Source organism: Malus domestica, chromosome 11 (assembly GCF_042453785.1).
Source record: "Malus domestica chromosome 11, GDT2T_hap1".
Taxonomy (NCBI): domain Eukaryota; kingdom Viridiplantae; phylum Streptophyta; class Magnoliopsida; order Rosales; family Rosaceae; genus Malus; species Malus domestica.
In genome coordinates this window covers 8,742,333-8,758,829 of record NC_091671.1, presented here as the reverse complement: position 1 = coordinate 8,758,829, position 16,497 = coordinate 8,742,333, and the positions used below count along the sequence as shown (strand labels likewise).

General features: G+C 38.2%; 2 protein-coding genes and 2 long non-coding RNA genes across 9 annotated transcripts in view; 3 read left to right on the top strand and 1 right to left on the bottom strand.

Annotated features, from left to right (window-relative positions):
- Positions 1–19: 19 nt before the first annotated feature.
- Positions 20–2,326, top strand: LOC103451354 (beta-galactosidase 5-like). 6 transcript variants are annotated; one of them, XM_070807548.1, is made up of 7 exons: positions 20–95; positions 331–359; positions 448–516; positions 920–1,033; positions 1,134–1,199; positions 1,305–1,348; positions 1,609–2,326. In XM_070807548.1, the coding sequence occupies exons 1-7, from the start codon at positions 93–95 to the stop codon at positions 1,695–1,697; spliced, it is 414 nt and encodes a 137-aa protein (XP_070663649.1). In that variant the 5' UTR covers positions 20–92; the 3' UTR covers positions 1,698–2,326. The 6 variants fall into 6 exon arrangements, with proteins under 6 accessions (XP_070663649.1, XP_070663651.1, XP_070663652.1 ...); XM_070807551.1 differs by having other exon boundaries at positions 32–95; positions 1,471–2,326; XM_070807549.1 differs by having other exon boundaries at positions 39–95; positions 454–516.
- Positions 2,327–2,923: 597 nt separating this feature from the next.
- LOC139189169 (uncharacterized) lies at positions 2,924–4,143 on the top strand. The gene is made up of 2 exons (XR_011572805.1): positions 2,924–3,486; positions 3,636–4,143. It is a non-coding gene; the product is annotated as an uncharacterized lncRNA (long non-coding RNA).
- Positions 4,144–10,192: 6,049 nt separating this feature from the next.
- LOC103406142 (probable LRR receptor-like serine/threonine-protein kinase At3g47570) lies at positions 10,193–12,307 on the bottom strand. Its single transcript, XM_070807509.1, has 2 exons — positions 10,825–12,307; positions 10,193–10,711 (listed from the first exon to the last, which is right to left on the bottom strand). Exons 1-2 carry the CDS (start codon positions 11,150–11,152, stop codon positions 10,344–10,346), a joined length of 696 nt encoding a protein of 231 aa, XP_070663610.1. The 5' UTR covers positions 11,153–12,307; the 3' UTR covers positions 10,193–10,343.
- The window catches only part of LOC139189171 (uncharacterized), a 71,910-nt gene continuing 67,645 nt past the window's right edge, over positions 12,233–16,497 (top strand). The window contains exon 1 of the long non-coding RNA XR_011572807.1: positions 12,233–12,476. This is a non-coding gene — a long non-coding RNA (uncharacterized lncRNA). The remainder of the gene's footprint in view (positions 12,477–16,497) is intronic.

Below are 16,497 nucleotides of genomic sequence, written 5' to 3'. Positions count from 1 at the left end.
GGCCTGGGCCGGCCCTGCATGCTGCCCGTCGTTGTCTGGTTTTTCTCGCCGATTAACTACGGCGGTTTTCTTGCTTCACATCGCTCTTACCCATGGTCGTTTTCTTCCTGAAAAATTTTCCATCTTCTGGTTTTCCTTCTATTTATGGACTCTGTGATTTTTGTTGTGGTTGTCGATCTGGGTTAAATTCGAATCGCTTTTTTTGCCTATGCGATCTAAAGTTCTTTGGTGAGTTATTTGGTTTTCTTGCCACATGGGATTTTAATATTTTTTTTGTTTTTTCCGTGGTTTACGTGTGGTTCTCTGATGTGTTTTGATTTTTGACTTCAGGAAGAGAGGATACGATCAAACGTTTACTGGTGAGTTTTCTATTTTTCTGATTGTGTGCGATTTAATTTTTTTTTTTCAAGCTTTGGGTGTACTTTTCTAATCTGCTTTGATTATTAGTTGCAGCAGAAGTTGTTACTCGAATTTTCCAGTTTTTCTCTGCGGCTTTCCAAACTCTTTATCATCAAGGTATATAATTTTTTTTCTTTTTCATGAATCTTTGACTGAAGGTAAGCGAATTTGGTATTTTGGATTATATTAGAGTTGAAATAGGTTTGATTTCAATAACTTTTGGGATTATTGAATTTGTATTCTCTGTTTGGTTTTCTGGTTATTGAGTTTGGATAGGAATTTGAATTTGATTCACAAATTTCTGATAAACCCCAACAAGAAATTTAGGACTGTGTATTAGGGTTTTTTTTCTTCTGTGTTTTGGGATTGTCATACTCTGTGTTTTGGAATGGCCATGAACATTATCCGGGAAAAGTCATGCAATCAGCATTTCACATTTAAAATTTACATTTTCTTTGCCCTCTCTAATGCAAATATATTTATGCTAATTCATTGGTTTTTTATTTTTTCAAATTTGCAGTATTATTTTGAGGGACGAATATGATTTGGTCAAGTTCATCAAGCTGGTGCAACAAGCAAGCCTATTTGTTAATCTCCAGATTGGCCCTTATGTTTGCGCTGAATGGAACTTCGGGTAATTATTTTTGTTAAGAATATTTTTTGAATATTTTTTTTTATCTTACGTAAATATGGTTATATTCATTACTCTGTTTTTTGTTCTGTTTCTGAAACAGGGGATTCCCAGTTTGGCTGAAATATGTCTCCGGAATTGTTTTTCGAAGGACAATGAGCCTTTCAAGGTAGGATATTATAAATCTTCCGTTTACTCCAATGCAATTTAATTTTTTTAATAAATAATTTTGAAGCTAAATTTAATTTCTAATTATTTGTTATGATGAAGGCAGAGAAGCTGTTTCAAACTCAAGGAGGTCCTATAATTCTTTCTCAGGTTAGAAAACTGGTCAAGTTTTTAAGTTTTTCTATGAAATATTGTTAGAATCGCTTTTCGTTGATAGAAAAAGCTTTTAGCTATTTGTTACTAACTTTTTCCTTCTTCGTTCAATCATGTAGAAAGATGATTATAATTTAGTTGCTCCAAAGATAAAACATGGATTTGTTTATGAGATTTCACATTTCTATACGGGCAAAGTAAAACATCACACAAAATTGTCCTACTAGCCGCTCATTTATTCTTCAATAGCAAAGCAGAACAATTTCCAAGGAGTTGTCAGATTTTCATCAACAGATTCTATGATCTCAGTTTTATTTTCTCGATTCCCAACTATTGTCTCTCATAGATAAGAACAACATTCTCACAGGTAATAATTTACATATCCCTGACAAAGACCCATTTATTGACAACATGGGCTTATCAACATTTTTTAAACATTTTAAAGAAATCTTACAAAGCTAATTGTCAAATTGCAAGATATTTTGAAATATGCTACTGTAGTACAACCTTTGGGGAAAAAAAATGGTTGCCAATGAAAGATTTGAGACCAAAAGTTAAATTTGTATTGAAAATATGAGGTACAAAGTATAATAAAGCATTTATAAAAGGATGATTACCCTTTTTTACATTTTTTAAGGTTTATAATTCTTTTCCTACATCTATGCATTTGTCTCTCTCAGTTCACAATTTAGCAGAATGAGAGTATATTTCTGTTTACAATAAGATGTGAATTCTAACCTTTATTCATGCGTGCATGCTAAGAATTATGGTAGAAGAGTTTATTGTGGTTAGCTTAGAGGAAAATGTGAGGTTAGCAATTTGAAGAGTCTACTTTCTCCTCATATGTTTGCTTTAACATGTGTCAGTTGTAATTATTATTTTTCTCTTCATGGCATACTTAAAATTTGTAGATCAGCATATATTTGTTTTTGACATTTCTTATTAAATGTATTTGAAGACTGACTGAAGAAAGTATCCAATTTTTTAACAATTAAAAAAAATCACCTCAATAATTACAGTTTTATTCCAATTTGTAAGCCGGGGGAAAAAAACTCGAAGTTTCAATGAAGAGAGTCGGAAGTTCTGAATAGTATGTTTGTGTAAATAGGATTGTAAATATGGATGTACATATATATATAAATCGAGATGTACACATTGTTGTTAATATGTCTAAACAGAATTGTAAACCCGCATAACAAATTGGAATAAAACACACAAATGAAAGCAACTTATATGAAATAAGACTGCCACTGCATCAGTTCCCTACAATCCACAACCAAAATTTTGGATAAATTACACAAAATTACCTAAAATAGAGGACGAACCACAATTTCATATCTCATGTTTTAAGCATTGCAATATCATACCTCAACTTATAAATTCTTTGCAATGTCATACTTCCATTAAATTTTTTGTCAATTTAGATGTTAAATAATGACGTGGCAAGAATATGACCGAGTACTTCTCCAACAGAAATAAAAATTTTATTAATTATTAATTTTTTATGTGACAATTAAAGTTAATTATTAAAAAAACTCTTCTCCTCACTCACTCCTCTCTTTCTCACTCGTCTCCCTCATCACTCTCTTTGCTCTCACCCCCTCCTCCATCCCCCTTCTTCCTCCCCTCACTCCCTCCTCCATCCCTCTTCTTGCTCGTCCTCCTTAAACACTCAAATTTCCTGCGCCGATCCCCAGCCACATCTCCCTCGACCTCAACGCTCCCTTGACCGCCCACTGGCCGTCCCACTCCAGCCGCCTCGTCGAGTCACCTTCTGCGGGCGCAGATCTGCAAACTCCAGGTGGTGTTGCAGATTTGCATAGGCTCAGACTTGAAATTGAACCAGAAAAACGGTTCGCCTGGAGCCGGAGAGTGAGGAGATGGGTCAAATGGTTCACCTTTGCGGGAATCTCGCCGGATAAGTTGTTGTAGGACCAGATTGAGGCGGTAGAGACGGAAGAGAGAAGCTATGGAGGTAGGAAAGTGCCTGGAGAGTTCGTTGTAGGAGAGGAATAGGAGTTTGAGGGCGGTGAAGTTGGAGAGGTCCGGAATGGGGCTGGAGATGCGGTTACGCTTGATGCTCAGATGGAGGAGGGTTTGGATCTGGAGATAATTTCAGATGTTGCGTGTGTAAGGTTTGCGAAGATTTCAACTGAAAATTCACATGCAAAAGTCAATTTCGTTGATTTTTATTTTTTAATTGGAATCCAAATCCTGTTTCAAACTTCTTGCTTGAACTGGTTTTGTGAAGAAGCCGTTGATTTTTTCCAAGCTCTTGTTGCAGACAAAGTTTCTCAGAGCCGTGTTTTATGTTCAATGGTCAAAAGGACGGAAAAAATGCACGGAAGGAATAAATGTAGGGAATTGTTGAATATGGAGAGAGAAGATAGAAGACCCTGAACAGGGAAGGAAAAAAATGCAGGAAGGGAAAAACTGAGGAAGAGATGCCTCGGTTGGTGCGAAAAAATAACAAAAATTTGATGGAGATTCCTGGCCGCACGATTCGGTGTGAACGGCAGGGATTTATTGATCCCAACAGATCCTTGACGGAGGGATTTTTTTTTTATTTCTGTTGGAGAAGGAGTGGGCCCCCCACTCCTGCCACATCATCATTTAACATCTATATTGACAGAAAATTCAACGGAGATATAACATTACAACGAATTCATAAGTTGATGTATAACATTGCAATATTTAAAACATAAAGTATGAAATTGTGGGTCGACCTATAGTTTAGGTAGTTTTGTGTAATTTACCAAAAATTTCAGTTATGGATTGTTTTGGAATAATAAGGAGATTAACATTAGCTATGTGGAATGGCTTATCAGAAATTGTATAATAAGGATAATAGCCTCAAGCAATCTCAATAAAACTAGGACTTTATTATCTGATATGTTTATTAGAGTTTTCACGGTGATAAAGATAGTTTGATAAGGATTATATAATGAGAAGTGTCTTTATTGAACTCCATCGTTTATAGTATAAAGCTTGGGTCCATGCGCTCTCACAAATACACAAGCTTTCAGATACTCAAGCCCCATTGATTGAGCCTTGTTTCCAGTAGTGTAGAGTTGCAGAAGAACCCTTCTACAAAAGCAGTAATGTCTTAATCTGGTGAGTGGTTAATTTGGTACCGTGATTTAGTTTTCATAAGTTATATACTTACAAATAGAACATTCATATTACCCCCTAAAAGAAATAGAACTTTGAAGGGTGTCCCTTTTTTTTGGGGCTACCTACATGCATAGTAGAAAAACTACACTTTTTTTTTTGTCAAGTGATATATTTTGTTAGATTAGTCACTGATGGGATTTGAACCTGCATTGTCATGCAAAGGCTCAACTCATTTCTACTACTGTGGTAAATGACCACTTGCTAAAAAAAAAAACTACCCTATTTGGAGTCGAGATCCTCTCCAAATTTTTGTTTTCGAAGTTCAAGAACCTGGATATCCAGGTTGTTAAAGAGAGAGATCTGAACCCGTGGTTCGTGTGAGGGAGGTCAGTAGAATGGGCTAATGAGAACCGCATGATTTAAAATGAGTGATCTGGATCTTTGTGTTCGTCAGCTATGGACATAGAGATCCGGAGAAGGTCTCGCTTATTTGGTGCAGTTCATTTAACATGGAGCTTCATTGAATCACAATATTATGCAGGGGTAAAAAATGATTGAAAGGAGCCCTCCTAAATTGGCTTTTTGCCACAGCCTAACAAGAAGCAGCAAAGCAAGAAACCCAAATAACCCCTCGCGCAGAAGAATCTCTCTGTGAGTGAGAGCCATTCTCTCTGAAAGTGAGAGCTTTTCTCTCTGTGAGTGAGAGCATCAACAAACCCTAGAATGTTCCTTTGCCGCCTATCCTAATTTCGATTAGGGTCGGTGGCAACCTTTTCTTCTTTCCCTCTGCATCTTTTTTCTTTCCTTTTTGTTTTTCCCCTGCTTTTGTTCCTGCGTATTCCATAACCTTTTCACCACTGATTATCACTAATCTCTCTATCCCCTCAGATCCATTCATCTAACTCTCAGATCCTTTCATCCATACACCCATCTACATGTCTTTCTTCCGATTTCCACCGTTTCCATCTCTATTCAGACCTATAATCAATTATTACTGCGAACTGTTGCGGTCACCAACTGAGAAGGTGTGTAGATTCGTAATGATAAGGCCTAATACTTGGGGGTTTTAACCCCGGAATGAGTGGTATTTTGTGATCTTATGGTCGATATGGGGGTAGTTGAGAGGGAACTTGGAACAATGTGTCAAATGGTTGCAAAACTGCCTGCAGCTCATCTACTTGTTGAGAACTAAAAGTATCATTCCCCTTTTCATTAGACTCCAGAGAATACAATAGAACTCCAATATTAGACTGAGAGAGCTCCTTATCACCTTGCTGCAGGGCCATTTCGTGAACTGTCAGCTGTGGTGGTGAACTGTGAGTCAATTTAAACTTCATTTTGCCCACTTGGAACTCCATTGTAAGTAACTGGAAATCCCAAAGCCCAGGACTCACAATAGACAACCATTGCACCCCTAAGACCAATTCACAACCCCCCAATGGAAGCGAAAATAAGTCAGTGTGACAATTATATCCGCCCACCTACAATGGTATGTGCCTACAACACCCTTGGCTCGTAATTTTCCCACCATCGGCAATCATTACCTCAAAAGGCTTGGTTGCTTGCAAAGACCACCCCAATGTCTTAAGAAGCCTAGAGTCAATGAAATTGTGCGTACTACCAGAATCCAAAAGTATGAGCACTGAGTGGTTATTCGCAGTGCCGCCCAAAACCTTCATAGTTTGTAAAGACTGTGTTCCTTGCACCCAATAAAATGCACATTCACTCAGTGCCAAGCCCTGGATTTCAGCCGGTACCTCCTCATCCAAATCTTCACATAAATCACCCTCATCACTCACATCCAACAAAAGTAGTTGTTTGTGGCCACATTTGTGCCCCTTCCCCCACTTTTCAGGACAAAACCAACATTCCCATTTATCCTTCTTGTGCTAAACCTCCTCGGGGGTAAGTTTTCGATATGGGAGCATAGGGGTTTTAGGCTTGGGAGGCAGTATGGGGAGTGGAGTAATTTTTGCGGACGGAAGGGTTCGAGGATTGAGCTCACGTAATTCAGATAGCGTAGAATCGACCTGAACAACAATGGATATGGCATCGTGGACAGTAGCAGGTCGTAACAACTTGACATCATAGATCAATTCACGTTTTAATCCACCAAGGAAACAACTCTTAAGGAGCACAGGGCCAACATCTCTAGCACGATTAGCAAGTCTACGAAATTCAGTGATATAGTCCTTGAGAGTACCTGTTTGGCGCAATTTGAAAAGAGCCTCTGTAAAGTTCACCAGTAAATTCGGAAGGCCCAAACTCCTTGCAAAGTTCACCAGTAAATTCCTCCCACGTAGGAGTAGTATGAAGGCAATCGCGCCATTTGAACCACTGCATTGCTTCATTGTCAAGGTAAAAAGAGGTTGTAAGGACTTTAGGAGGATCTGGAGTATTGTAACAAACAAAATACTGTTCCGCCTTATAGATCCAATTGAGAGAGTCGTCACCCTCTGAGAAACGTGGAAAATCGTTGATGCCATGGTAGTCGCTGTTGTCCCCCGCCAATGTCGAATTGATCACGCCGAGCCGGACGCGAAGTCTCCAAATCAGAATCTGCCACGATTGGAGCGGGATTGGAAGATCCAGCCCCTCCCTGAAAGGACTGCTCACAACGAAATTGCTCGAAGGAGAAGACTGATGAAAAAAATGTAGCCATAAAATATTGATTTTGACAATTTTGATTCTGAGATTGCCTCTTTATATAATGTACAATTTTTGCAGTTGTCTTCAATGTTATTGTCATTGGCTCGGGTGCTCAAAAGATCTATAAAATGTCGTTTTGCCAATAATGTGGGTATTGAGTTGAATATCATAAAAGTGAACATCTGTAACTATAGATCTGCAAATGTTTGGTAGATAGTGTAATTTGGGAATTTGTTACCAAAACATTGATGGATAACATGTATATCATTTTTTTAAGTGAATGTTGAATGTTGACTACCTTTTTAACATGCCATTGTTTATCTATATCCAAAATGAGTCTGAATTTCTTCAAATAAATGTTACTTTCTGATTTGAGAAACCGTAATTCACTTTTTATTTATCTTTTCCTATATATTTGATTTACAGAGCTCTTGGGTTGTCAATTGTGACTGAAAATTCTACTTCTCACATGGATCATAGGTAAAAAAACACTATTTTCTAGTATGAAACCTATTTTGCACAACCACTAACAAATTGTTTGCACATTTACGCAATCTCCATTAGAAAAGCCACAAGTTTCTCAACCAAGCAAATTGGCATCATAATTTCCAAAGGGTACAAATTAGCCTTTTCTCATTTTTTTAATTTTCTTTTAAAATGTAATTGACCAAATAGTTGAGGCAGTTTTATGTAATTTACCATTTTTTTTTAAAAACACCAAGAAGCAGGTGCAGCTAGCACCATCACTATGTCTGTCCAAACATCAAATGCCCCTTTCTTTTTCTTCTGCAAAACGGCCAAAGTTACCCAGATTCTTCTTTTTCTATAAGAAGCTTGCTAAAGACCAACTACCACACCAACTAACTCAACTGCTTATATTATTGGGGTGGTTTTTAGTCATCATCCTCAAGTAGTGGTAATGCTTTCCACCTTATTTATTACCGTTGTATGAGTTTAAATTTTGAGATTTGTGTATATCCAAGGTATTAAACTCATATAACGGTGATAAATAAGGTAGTGAGTATCGCCATCATTTGAGTGTGGGGAACAAAAATATTCTTATAACATTGTATGCAAAAGGGGAAAATTTCCTAATTGCAAAAGCAAAATAGAGAGGTAATAATTAAAGAGTTTTTAAGCTCTTAATTAATGGTATTTAATTTGCTTGGTAACGAGAATTATTTGGGAGTCGGTCCCCTACAACATGCATGCAAATTGGACGAGGCAATTCATGGACCAAATTAAACCACCGTATCCTTTGGAACTTCACTTATAGCCCCATGTTCACTTGGAAGATGTGAAAATTATGAACAAAATTGATTTTTCTCCTAACCATGCCAACTGGGTCACAATAAATTTATAACTCAATCAAGTTTATTTGCTTTGATAATTAATATTTTTGGTAACAATTTATGATGAGATTTATTAAATACTAACAATTAGAGGACGATATTAATTGGAGTGCGTTAAAGATAGGGCAATAAGTTAAAAGGCCAGTGACACAAATTTGTTAGTATCCTATTGATTGCCGAAAAAAAAAATCTCTATCAATTGTAATAAATCTAAATTCAAATCCATTAATGAACGGCTGAGAATTTTCATTTTTTGCGGGGTTTAATAGAAACTCTTTCATGCTACTTAGTAATACGGTCTAGTGGTATTCTCTTCACTTGTAAGTGAGAGGTCTTGGGTTCGATTCTCACCAAAGACGAATTTGAATCACATTATTGTTAGCCCATTATGAGGCTAAGCCTATCTCATTCCCCTTAGTGTAGATAATATCATTTGTTCGAGAAAAAAAAAAATTTCTTCCATTGTCAAGATTGGTAGAACGATTGCCAAAACTATTGGATTAGAATTCATAATGCACATGGGAGAATATTGATAGCAAAATTGCTAGAAAACCTTGATTTGTCATAGCCCATGGGCTTTAAAGTTGGGTTAAAATTCTACAAAAAATGGTCATTTGCAAACCCTATTAACCATACCAACCAACTTGAACCCAATTCCCTTCACTTATATGGAGGAGTTCATATAAGTAACAGTATGAGATTAGTCCACTTTCAATAAACATGTCCAATCCCCTTGGTGTTTAAAAGAACATTGCTTGGCTTTAGATCATAATGAACTATCTATGTTTCGCTATGATTATGAAAATAATCCAGTGCGCAATAGCAACACCAACAACAAGATCTAGCCTTTGAACAAGATATTAATTCTTGGGTGTATTGATCTCTTACCTATTCAATTACAGGAGGTGGATGCAAATCATGCAACCACTCCTCTAAACTCCTTTGGTGCATCAACTCATAAACTAGAACCTTGAAATCATCATCGAGAAAACATGCAGATATGACATTGACGAGATTTTGATGCTTGATATTCCTCAAAGCCTCATATTCGGCTATGAAACTCTTTGATGCTCCGTGACGTAACAAGTTAAACACCTTCATAGCTACAAGTACAAGCCAAGCTCTATTGTCAGAATAAAGAACCCTTTTGTATACAAACTAGAAACTGCCAACACCAGTCCAATTAGTTGAAGAAAACCGATCAGTGGCTTTTGAGAAAGTAGCATATGACACTTGCAAGTAGAGCAAGTTCGAATACTAAAGGGATTATTAATTTCAAGCTATGAGGTAATCTTCTTTTCTTGGAACTCTTTAGACTTGCAATTGGGCAACTTGAGATTAGGAAATAGCACTTTGATTTTCGAAAACACCTTACACTGATAGTGGTCGAGTCTGATAGGAAACTCAAATCACCATCTTTACCGCTTCCAAGATGATTTTGTTGGGGGTGTGATATCCACACATCCCATTTTACTTCTCACACACCTTTTTAATTTTCGGCCGTCCGATCGGATGAATTGAAGAAAATCAACGGACATAGATTATCAAGGGTGTGTGAGAAGTAAATTGGGGTGTGTGGATAGCACACCCCTTTTGTTGAATGTACGTTGAGGGTCTTGAGGATATGAATCTTTCGAAAATTTGGAATCTGTCAATGTGTATATTCAACAATTTCGTGGCACGAACTAGACTTTAATAGATCTGAATATTACACAAAAATACCAAGTACAAGAAGTAGTAAAACACTCTTCACACAATTCACCTCATTGGTGATTATTTACATGGCAAACTTCCACATCTACTGTGGTAACATAAAAGCTAGACTTCACAGGTAGTACACGAAATTTCTCTATCACAAAAGCACATAAAAAGAATTTCTATCCAAGAAAAGTATTCCTAATGGAATGAAGTTCAGATGCAGCATCATTGATATTCTTTAGTCGATCTATTGCGGATTTAGCAGAACAAGCAATTCCAATTCTAAATATTGAACTCAAGCACATCTCAACTTTATGAATTCTCGCACTGCATTGATTATGATTCTCGTTCGTGCATCCTTGAAGAAGTGACGCATCTGCAATCTCAGTAACTCGCTCAGGGATAACCATCTTGATAAAATTATGAAGGTTTAAGCTATCACTAAACATGTTGTCAGTGGGTCTCTTCCCTGTAAACATCTCCAACAAGAGAATGCCAAAGCTGTAGACATCACCATTCGTTGACACCTCACTTCCCATGCCATACTCTACAATTCAAACATCACATTTGTGTATAAATAGTTTAGTTTGAATTTTGTAAATTAAATACTCCAAAATAAAAAAGGAAATGTAATGAAGTGTATATCTAACATATATATACCTGGAGCTGCATAACCAATCGTTCCTCTTATTTCAACGGAACTTGTCTGACTAGCTGAAACATTACTCGTTACTTGTGAGAGAAACCTTGCTAATCCAAAGTCAGAAACATGGCCAGTCAATTCGTTGTCTAAGAGAACGTTGCTTGGCTTGAGATCACAATGAACTATTGGTGTTTCACAATGATTATGAAGATAATCCAGTGCACAAGCAACACCAATGGCAATTTCTAGCCTCTGAAGAAGACTTAACTTCTTAGGTACATGATCTCTGAACTCTTCAGTTCTAGTAGGTGGATGCATCCACTCCTCTAAGCTCCCGTTGTCCATGTACTCATAAACTAGAGCCTTGAAATCATTACCATGAAAATCAACACTTGAACACACGGTTATAATCTTGACAAGATTTCGGTGCCTAATATTTCTCAAAGCTTCACATTCGGCTATGAAACTTTTTGAAGCTCCACGGCGTAACAAGTTAAACACCTTCACGGCAACAAGTTAAGCTTTATCATCCTCATCAAGAACTCCTTTGTACACAGACCCAAAACTACCAGCACCAATTAAATTAGCCTTTGAGAACCCATCAGTAGCTTTGAGTAGAGTAGCATATGACACTTGCATAATAGTGTTCCCCAAAGTGCTCAATGAAATTTCTTTCCTTTTCTTCCTTGACGAACAAAGAAAGAAATAGGAGAACACCATGGCTATTCCTAGAAGAGTAAGTCCAAATACTAAAGGGAGAATTAGTTTCAAGCGATGAGACAATCTTCGTTTCTTGGTCTCTTTAGATTTGCACTTGGGAAGCTTTAAATTAGCAACAGGGCTGCACAGATTAGTGTTGCCAACAACTGAAATAGCACTCGCATTTTTGAAAACACCTCCAGTTGGTACGACTCCCCAAAATTGATTGAAGGATAAGTTCAGATTATTCAGGAGTCTAAAGCCTTCTAAAAAATACGGAATTTCACCTGAAAAATTATTGCGAGACAGGTCTAGATCTTGAATCGCTCTCACTGAACTCATAGACAAAGGAATGGACCCGTTGAAGAAGTTTCCTTGCAAATGCAGGATTTCTAAACTCTCACAACCACCAAGGCTACTGGGGAGTTCTCCGGACAACAGGTTATTAGAAAGATGAAGTTCACTTAGACTGGTGAAATACCCAACCTCCGGGGGAAGGGAGCCTGTGAAGAGGTTATTAGACAAGTCCAAAGCAATCGATAAGGAGGAGAGTCTAAAAACTTGTTTGGGTATTGTGCCAGTAAGAAGGTTATAAGAAAGATTCAACGCTTGCAACCCATGGCATTCCCCAAGACCTGAAGGAATGCTGCCCTCAAGATGATTTGTATCCAACGCAAGATGGAATAACTTGGTTAAATTTCTTAAGGAAGACGGAATATTTCCTGATAATTTGTTCATGAAAATTTCTAATCCTCCAAGGTTAGAGAGCTTACCCATGTCAGAGGGGATGTTACCTGTGAAGCTATTATTCCCCAAAAGCAACCATTCCAAGCTCACCAGGTTCCCTATCCCAGATGGGATGCTTCCATATATTCGGTTACCGTCAACCCAAAACATTTCAAGTTTGGTTGAGAGATTGGATATTGACATGGGCAATGTCCCTCCAAAATTGTTGTAGCTAATAATCAGCGTTTGTAACTGACTGGAAACATTTGGCAACCATACTTAATAGCATTATCATCCATAATTCATTTTGGCAATCATCCAAAATGGAAAAACAAATACATGGAACCCAATATTTTCTCACATCAGACGTCACGTTGTTTTCACCTAGTATGAAAGCTAACCTAGGATCAGAGGAGGAATACTGCCACTAAACGACAAGGGAATTTATAGAAGGATAGGATCATAGGAGGAACTTACACCACCGTTTCTGGTTCTTGAAAATTCAAAGATGAGAAGGAATACGCCCAAGTAAATGATAACCACTTTGGCTTGTTTTTTTAGACGACTTCACTAGCTTACTTCAACTACTGGGAACTGTCACTAGGTTACTTCAACTACTGGGAACTGTCGTTTGGCACTTTCGGTGAACGCCAAGGACAAAGACCATTAAAGCACCTTGAGTCCAGAAGCTGACTGGAAACATTTTGGCAACCATACATAATAGCATTATCATCCATAATTCATTTTGGCAATCATCCAAAATGGAAAAACAAATACATGAAACCCAATATTTTCTCACATCAGACGTCACGCTGGTGTCATATGAAAGTTACCCCAACAGGGCAACCCTAGCTATGAAAGGAAATTTTGGAGTCTGTACATCTGAGGGGCCGGACTGAGATTGCTGATTTTCTCATAGTTCCCCTAAAGTATCATTGCAAGAAAGCTTGTTGTGGATGCAACCTTTTTAAAAATGGTAACAATTACTAAGTCTCTAGCAAGAGAATTCCACCACTGTAGACATATCCAGTTATTAACGCCTCACTTTAAAGTCCAACTTCGCCAAAAACCAAAGTAATTCACACTTATTTTGTCATTTAATTGTTATCCAATAAATAAATGAACTATGTTTTTCAGTTAAATATTGAAATTTTTACAATGTTAATTAAATGGTTAAACGATTTTTTATTTAGTTGATTTTTTTTCAAAGTTGGTCTCTAGAGGATGAACTAGAAAGTACACATATGTCCGATCATCTTGCAACATTGCAGAATGAGAGAGAGAGAGAGCCAAGAAGGTAGAACGCAAAGGTCCGATTGAGAGGATCCATAACATCCCACATTCAACAAACTTAGGTATCGTGAGTAAATTGCGTGTTTGAGTAGTTTTACATGGCGAGTAAATTTCATAGTTGTCGGTATGGGTTTCAACTGTTATGAATAGTAGAAAAGAGGTAGAAAGGCAGTAAAAGAATGAAAAGAATAATGACAATGAGAACCATTGCTTGGTGAATACACAAGACTATTTTACCCAACAAAAAACAAAAGAACGAGAAAGAATACTTACTACAGGAATGAAGCATATCAATCAACATTCTATCAACTCTGAAATCTTTACATGTATGGTCAATTGCAAAGCTCAGCATATAGCTGCCGAGTCCGGGAGGGGCTGGGATCCGACAATGAATATGTCCCATTTCTAACATCGCTTATGCACGTTAAGTTCAGCTGATTCCTTATCTGGCTCGACTGCAAGATTGGTGCATATATGCATATAAAGAACAATATGTCAGTACAAAACCAATTTATAGTAATAACAAAGTACGTTGCAGAAGTAATTTTCTGACACAGATTTCGCCAGTCATTTCTTAAATTACGTTTCTTTAAGGCATTAGACTAAATGGCATGCCAAACTAGAACGACTGAATGCAACCATGATCATATTAATAAGCAAGCACTTCTGTCAATCAAATATTAAGGCGGAAGTTAATATGCGCAGAAAAGTACAACATATTATCAAACAATAAATATTTTGTGACTTGCAATTCCATTTTGATGTAGGTACACAACTCAAGTAATAACACCAGGAACAGTGGTTGTTTAGATTACAACAACAAACAACAACAACAACAAAGCCTTTTCCCACTAAGTGGGGTCGGCTATATGAATCCTAGAACGCCATTGCGCTCGGTTTTGTGTCATGTCCTCCGTTAGATCCAAGTACTCAAGTCTTTTCTTAGGGTCTCTTCCAAAGTTTTCCTAGGTCTTCCTCTACCCCTTCGGCCCTGAACCTCTGTCCCGTAGTCACATTTTCGAACCGAAGCGTTAGTAGGCCTTCTTTGCACATGTCCAAACCACCGGAACCGATTTTCTCTCATATTTCCTTCAATTTTGGCTACTCCTACTTTACCTCGGATATCCTCATTCCCAATCTTATCATTTCTCGTGTGCCCATACATTCCACGAAGCATCCTCATCTCCGCTACACCCATTTTGTGTACGTGTTGATGCTTCACCGCCCAACCTTCTGTGCCATACAACATCGCTGGCCTTATTGCCGTCCTATAAAATTTTCCCTTGAGCTTCAGTAGCCTACGACGGTCACACAACACGCCGGATGCACTTCATCCATCCAGCTTGTATTCTATGGTTGAGATCTCCATCTAATTCTCCGTTCTCTTGCAAGATAGATCCTAGGTAGCGAAAACGGTCACTTTTTGTGATCTTCGCTAGATTGCTTCGGTCATTAGTGTGGATAAGTATATAAATGGATAGAGATAGGAAAGCAAACACAAGATGTACGTGGTTCACCCAGATTGGCTACGTCCACGGAATAGAGGAGTTCTCATTAATTGTGAAGGGTTTACACAAGTACATAGGTTCAAGCTCTCCTTTAGTAAGTACAAGTGAATAATTTAGTACAAATAACATTAGGAAATATTGTGGGAGAATGATCTCGTAACCACGAAACTTCTAAGTACTGGAATGTGGTATCGTCTTAACTTTCCTTATCTGTCTCATAGGTAGATGTGGCATCTTCTCTGGAAGTACTCTTCCTCCATCCAGGGGTGGTATCTGTAACTGGTGGAGATGCACAATGTAATGTATCAATGTCACTTGAAGCTTACTTGTAGTTTCAGGCTTGGTCAAGCGCGATACAAACCATGTAGTAGGAGTCCCCCAAGTCACCGAGCTAGGGGATCTGCTGACAGAGGTGACAGACAAGGTAAGCAATTAGAGCTCCGGCTGATTGTTCACATTCTCCCTATCTTGCAGGCAGCATGAAGGATACAGAGAAGAAAAATGAGAAGATAAGATATGAGATACTTTTGCTTTTGAAGAAGTAACTTTCCACAGGCTTATTCTTGAACTGGGCTGGAGGGTTTTCTGGTTTCCTCCAGAGATAAGGCCGACTGAAGAATTTGAGGGTCAAAACAAGTCCATCAAATCTAGAGTACGTTCGACCCTGCTGATATGGGATACTTTTTCTTTTGACAGAGTAATGGATGTATCGGCACGTGTGCTGTTACGCTTGTCTCCACATGCTTCCTTGTATCCTTCTCACTTGCCCTATCTGTTCCTCAGGCAGATGCGGGATCTTCCCTGGAAGCATAAGATGTTGAAGATGAGTACTCGAGAGCAATGCCAGGTAAGTAATCAGGTAAGGGGTTCCAGGCAGTCAGTTCCTGGTTGGAAGCTTGATTCCAAGTGCTGACTGATTGCTCTCTTTCTCCTTGTCTTGCAGGTAAGAACAAGGCCAAAGGAAAAGACAGGGAAAAAACATGAAATGAGATACTCTTGCTTTTAACCCTGATGATATGAGATATTCTTGCTCTAGTATAGCTTGTTTACAGAGGTATTATTGGGGGGGGGGAAGAAAGCTGAATATTTCGAAAGGCTTCGTTGGGAGTGCCCTCTCAGATAAGAGGAAGGGTTGAGCATTTTTGCAGGTCTGCCTGTCCGTTAGGGATGGAGGTCGACATATATAGGAGTCTCCCTAACATCAAGTAATAATGCTATTCCTTTACCCTGCTTGGTCATAGCACGGTAGTGGGAGCTACCAGCTTCACAAGTTTTAACTCTGTCAGAGCACTTTGAAAAAGTGGTATGTGATATCTGGAAAGCTGATGTTGCATGTGAAGATTACAGACAAGCTTTATCCAAGGAGATCCAGCTCTTGAAGTTGGGAAAGTGGTGCCTCTTCGGTTTTCGAACAAGCAATCCTGTCGGGGATCTGGCTCTCGAGATTCGAAGAACGATGCCTCT

Excerpts from the sequence above, each read along its gene's own strand:
- LOC103451354 (XM_070807548.1), top strand. Across the intron at positions 517-919 it reads CCAAACTCTTTATCATCAAG|TATTATTTTGAGGGACGAAT; the intron begins GTATATAATTTT and ends TCAAATTTGCAG. Across the intron at positions 1,200-1,304 it reads AGGACAATGAGCCTTTCAAG|AGAAGCTGTTTCAAACTCAA; the intron begins GTAGGATATTAT and ends TGATGAAGGCAG.
- LOC103406142 (XM_070807509.1), bottom strand. The coding sequence starts at position 11,152 with ATGGACAACGGGAGCTTAGAGGAGTGGATGCATCCACCTACTAGAACT. Across the intron at positions 10,712-10,824 it reads GATTGGTTATGCAGCTCCAG|AGTATGGCATGGGAAGTGAG; the intron begins GTATATATATGT and ends TTTGAATTGTAG.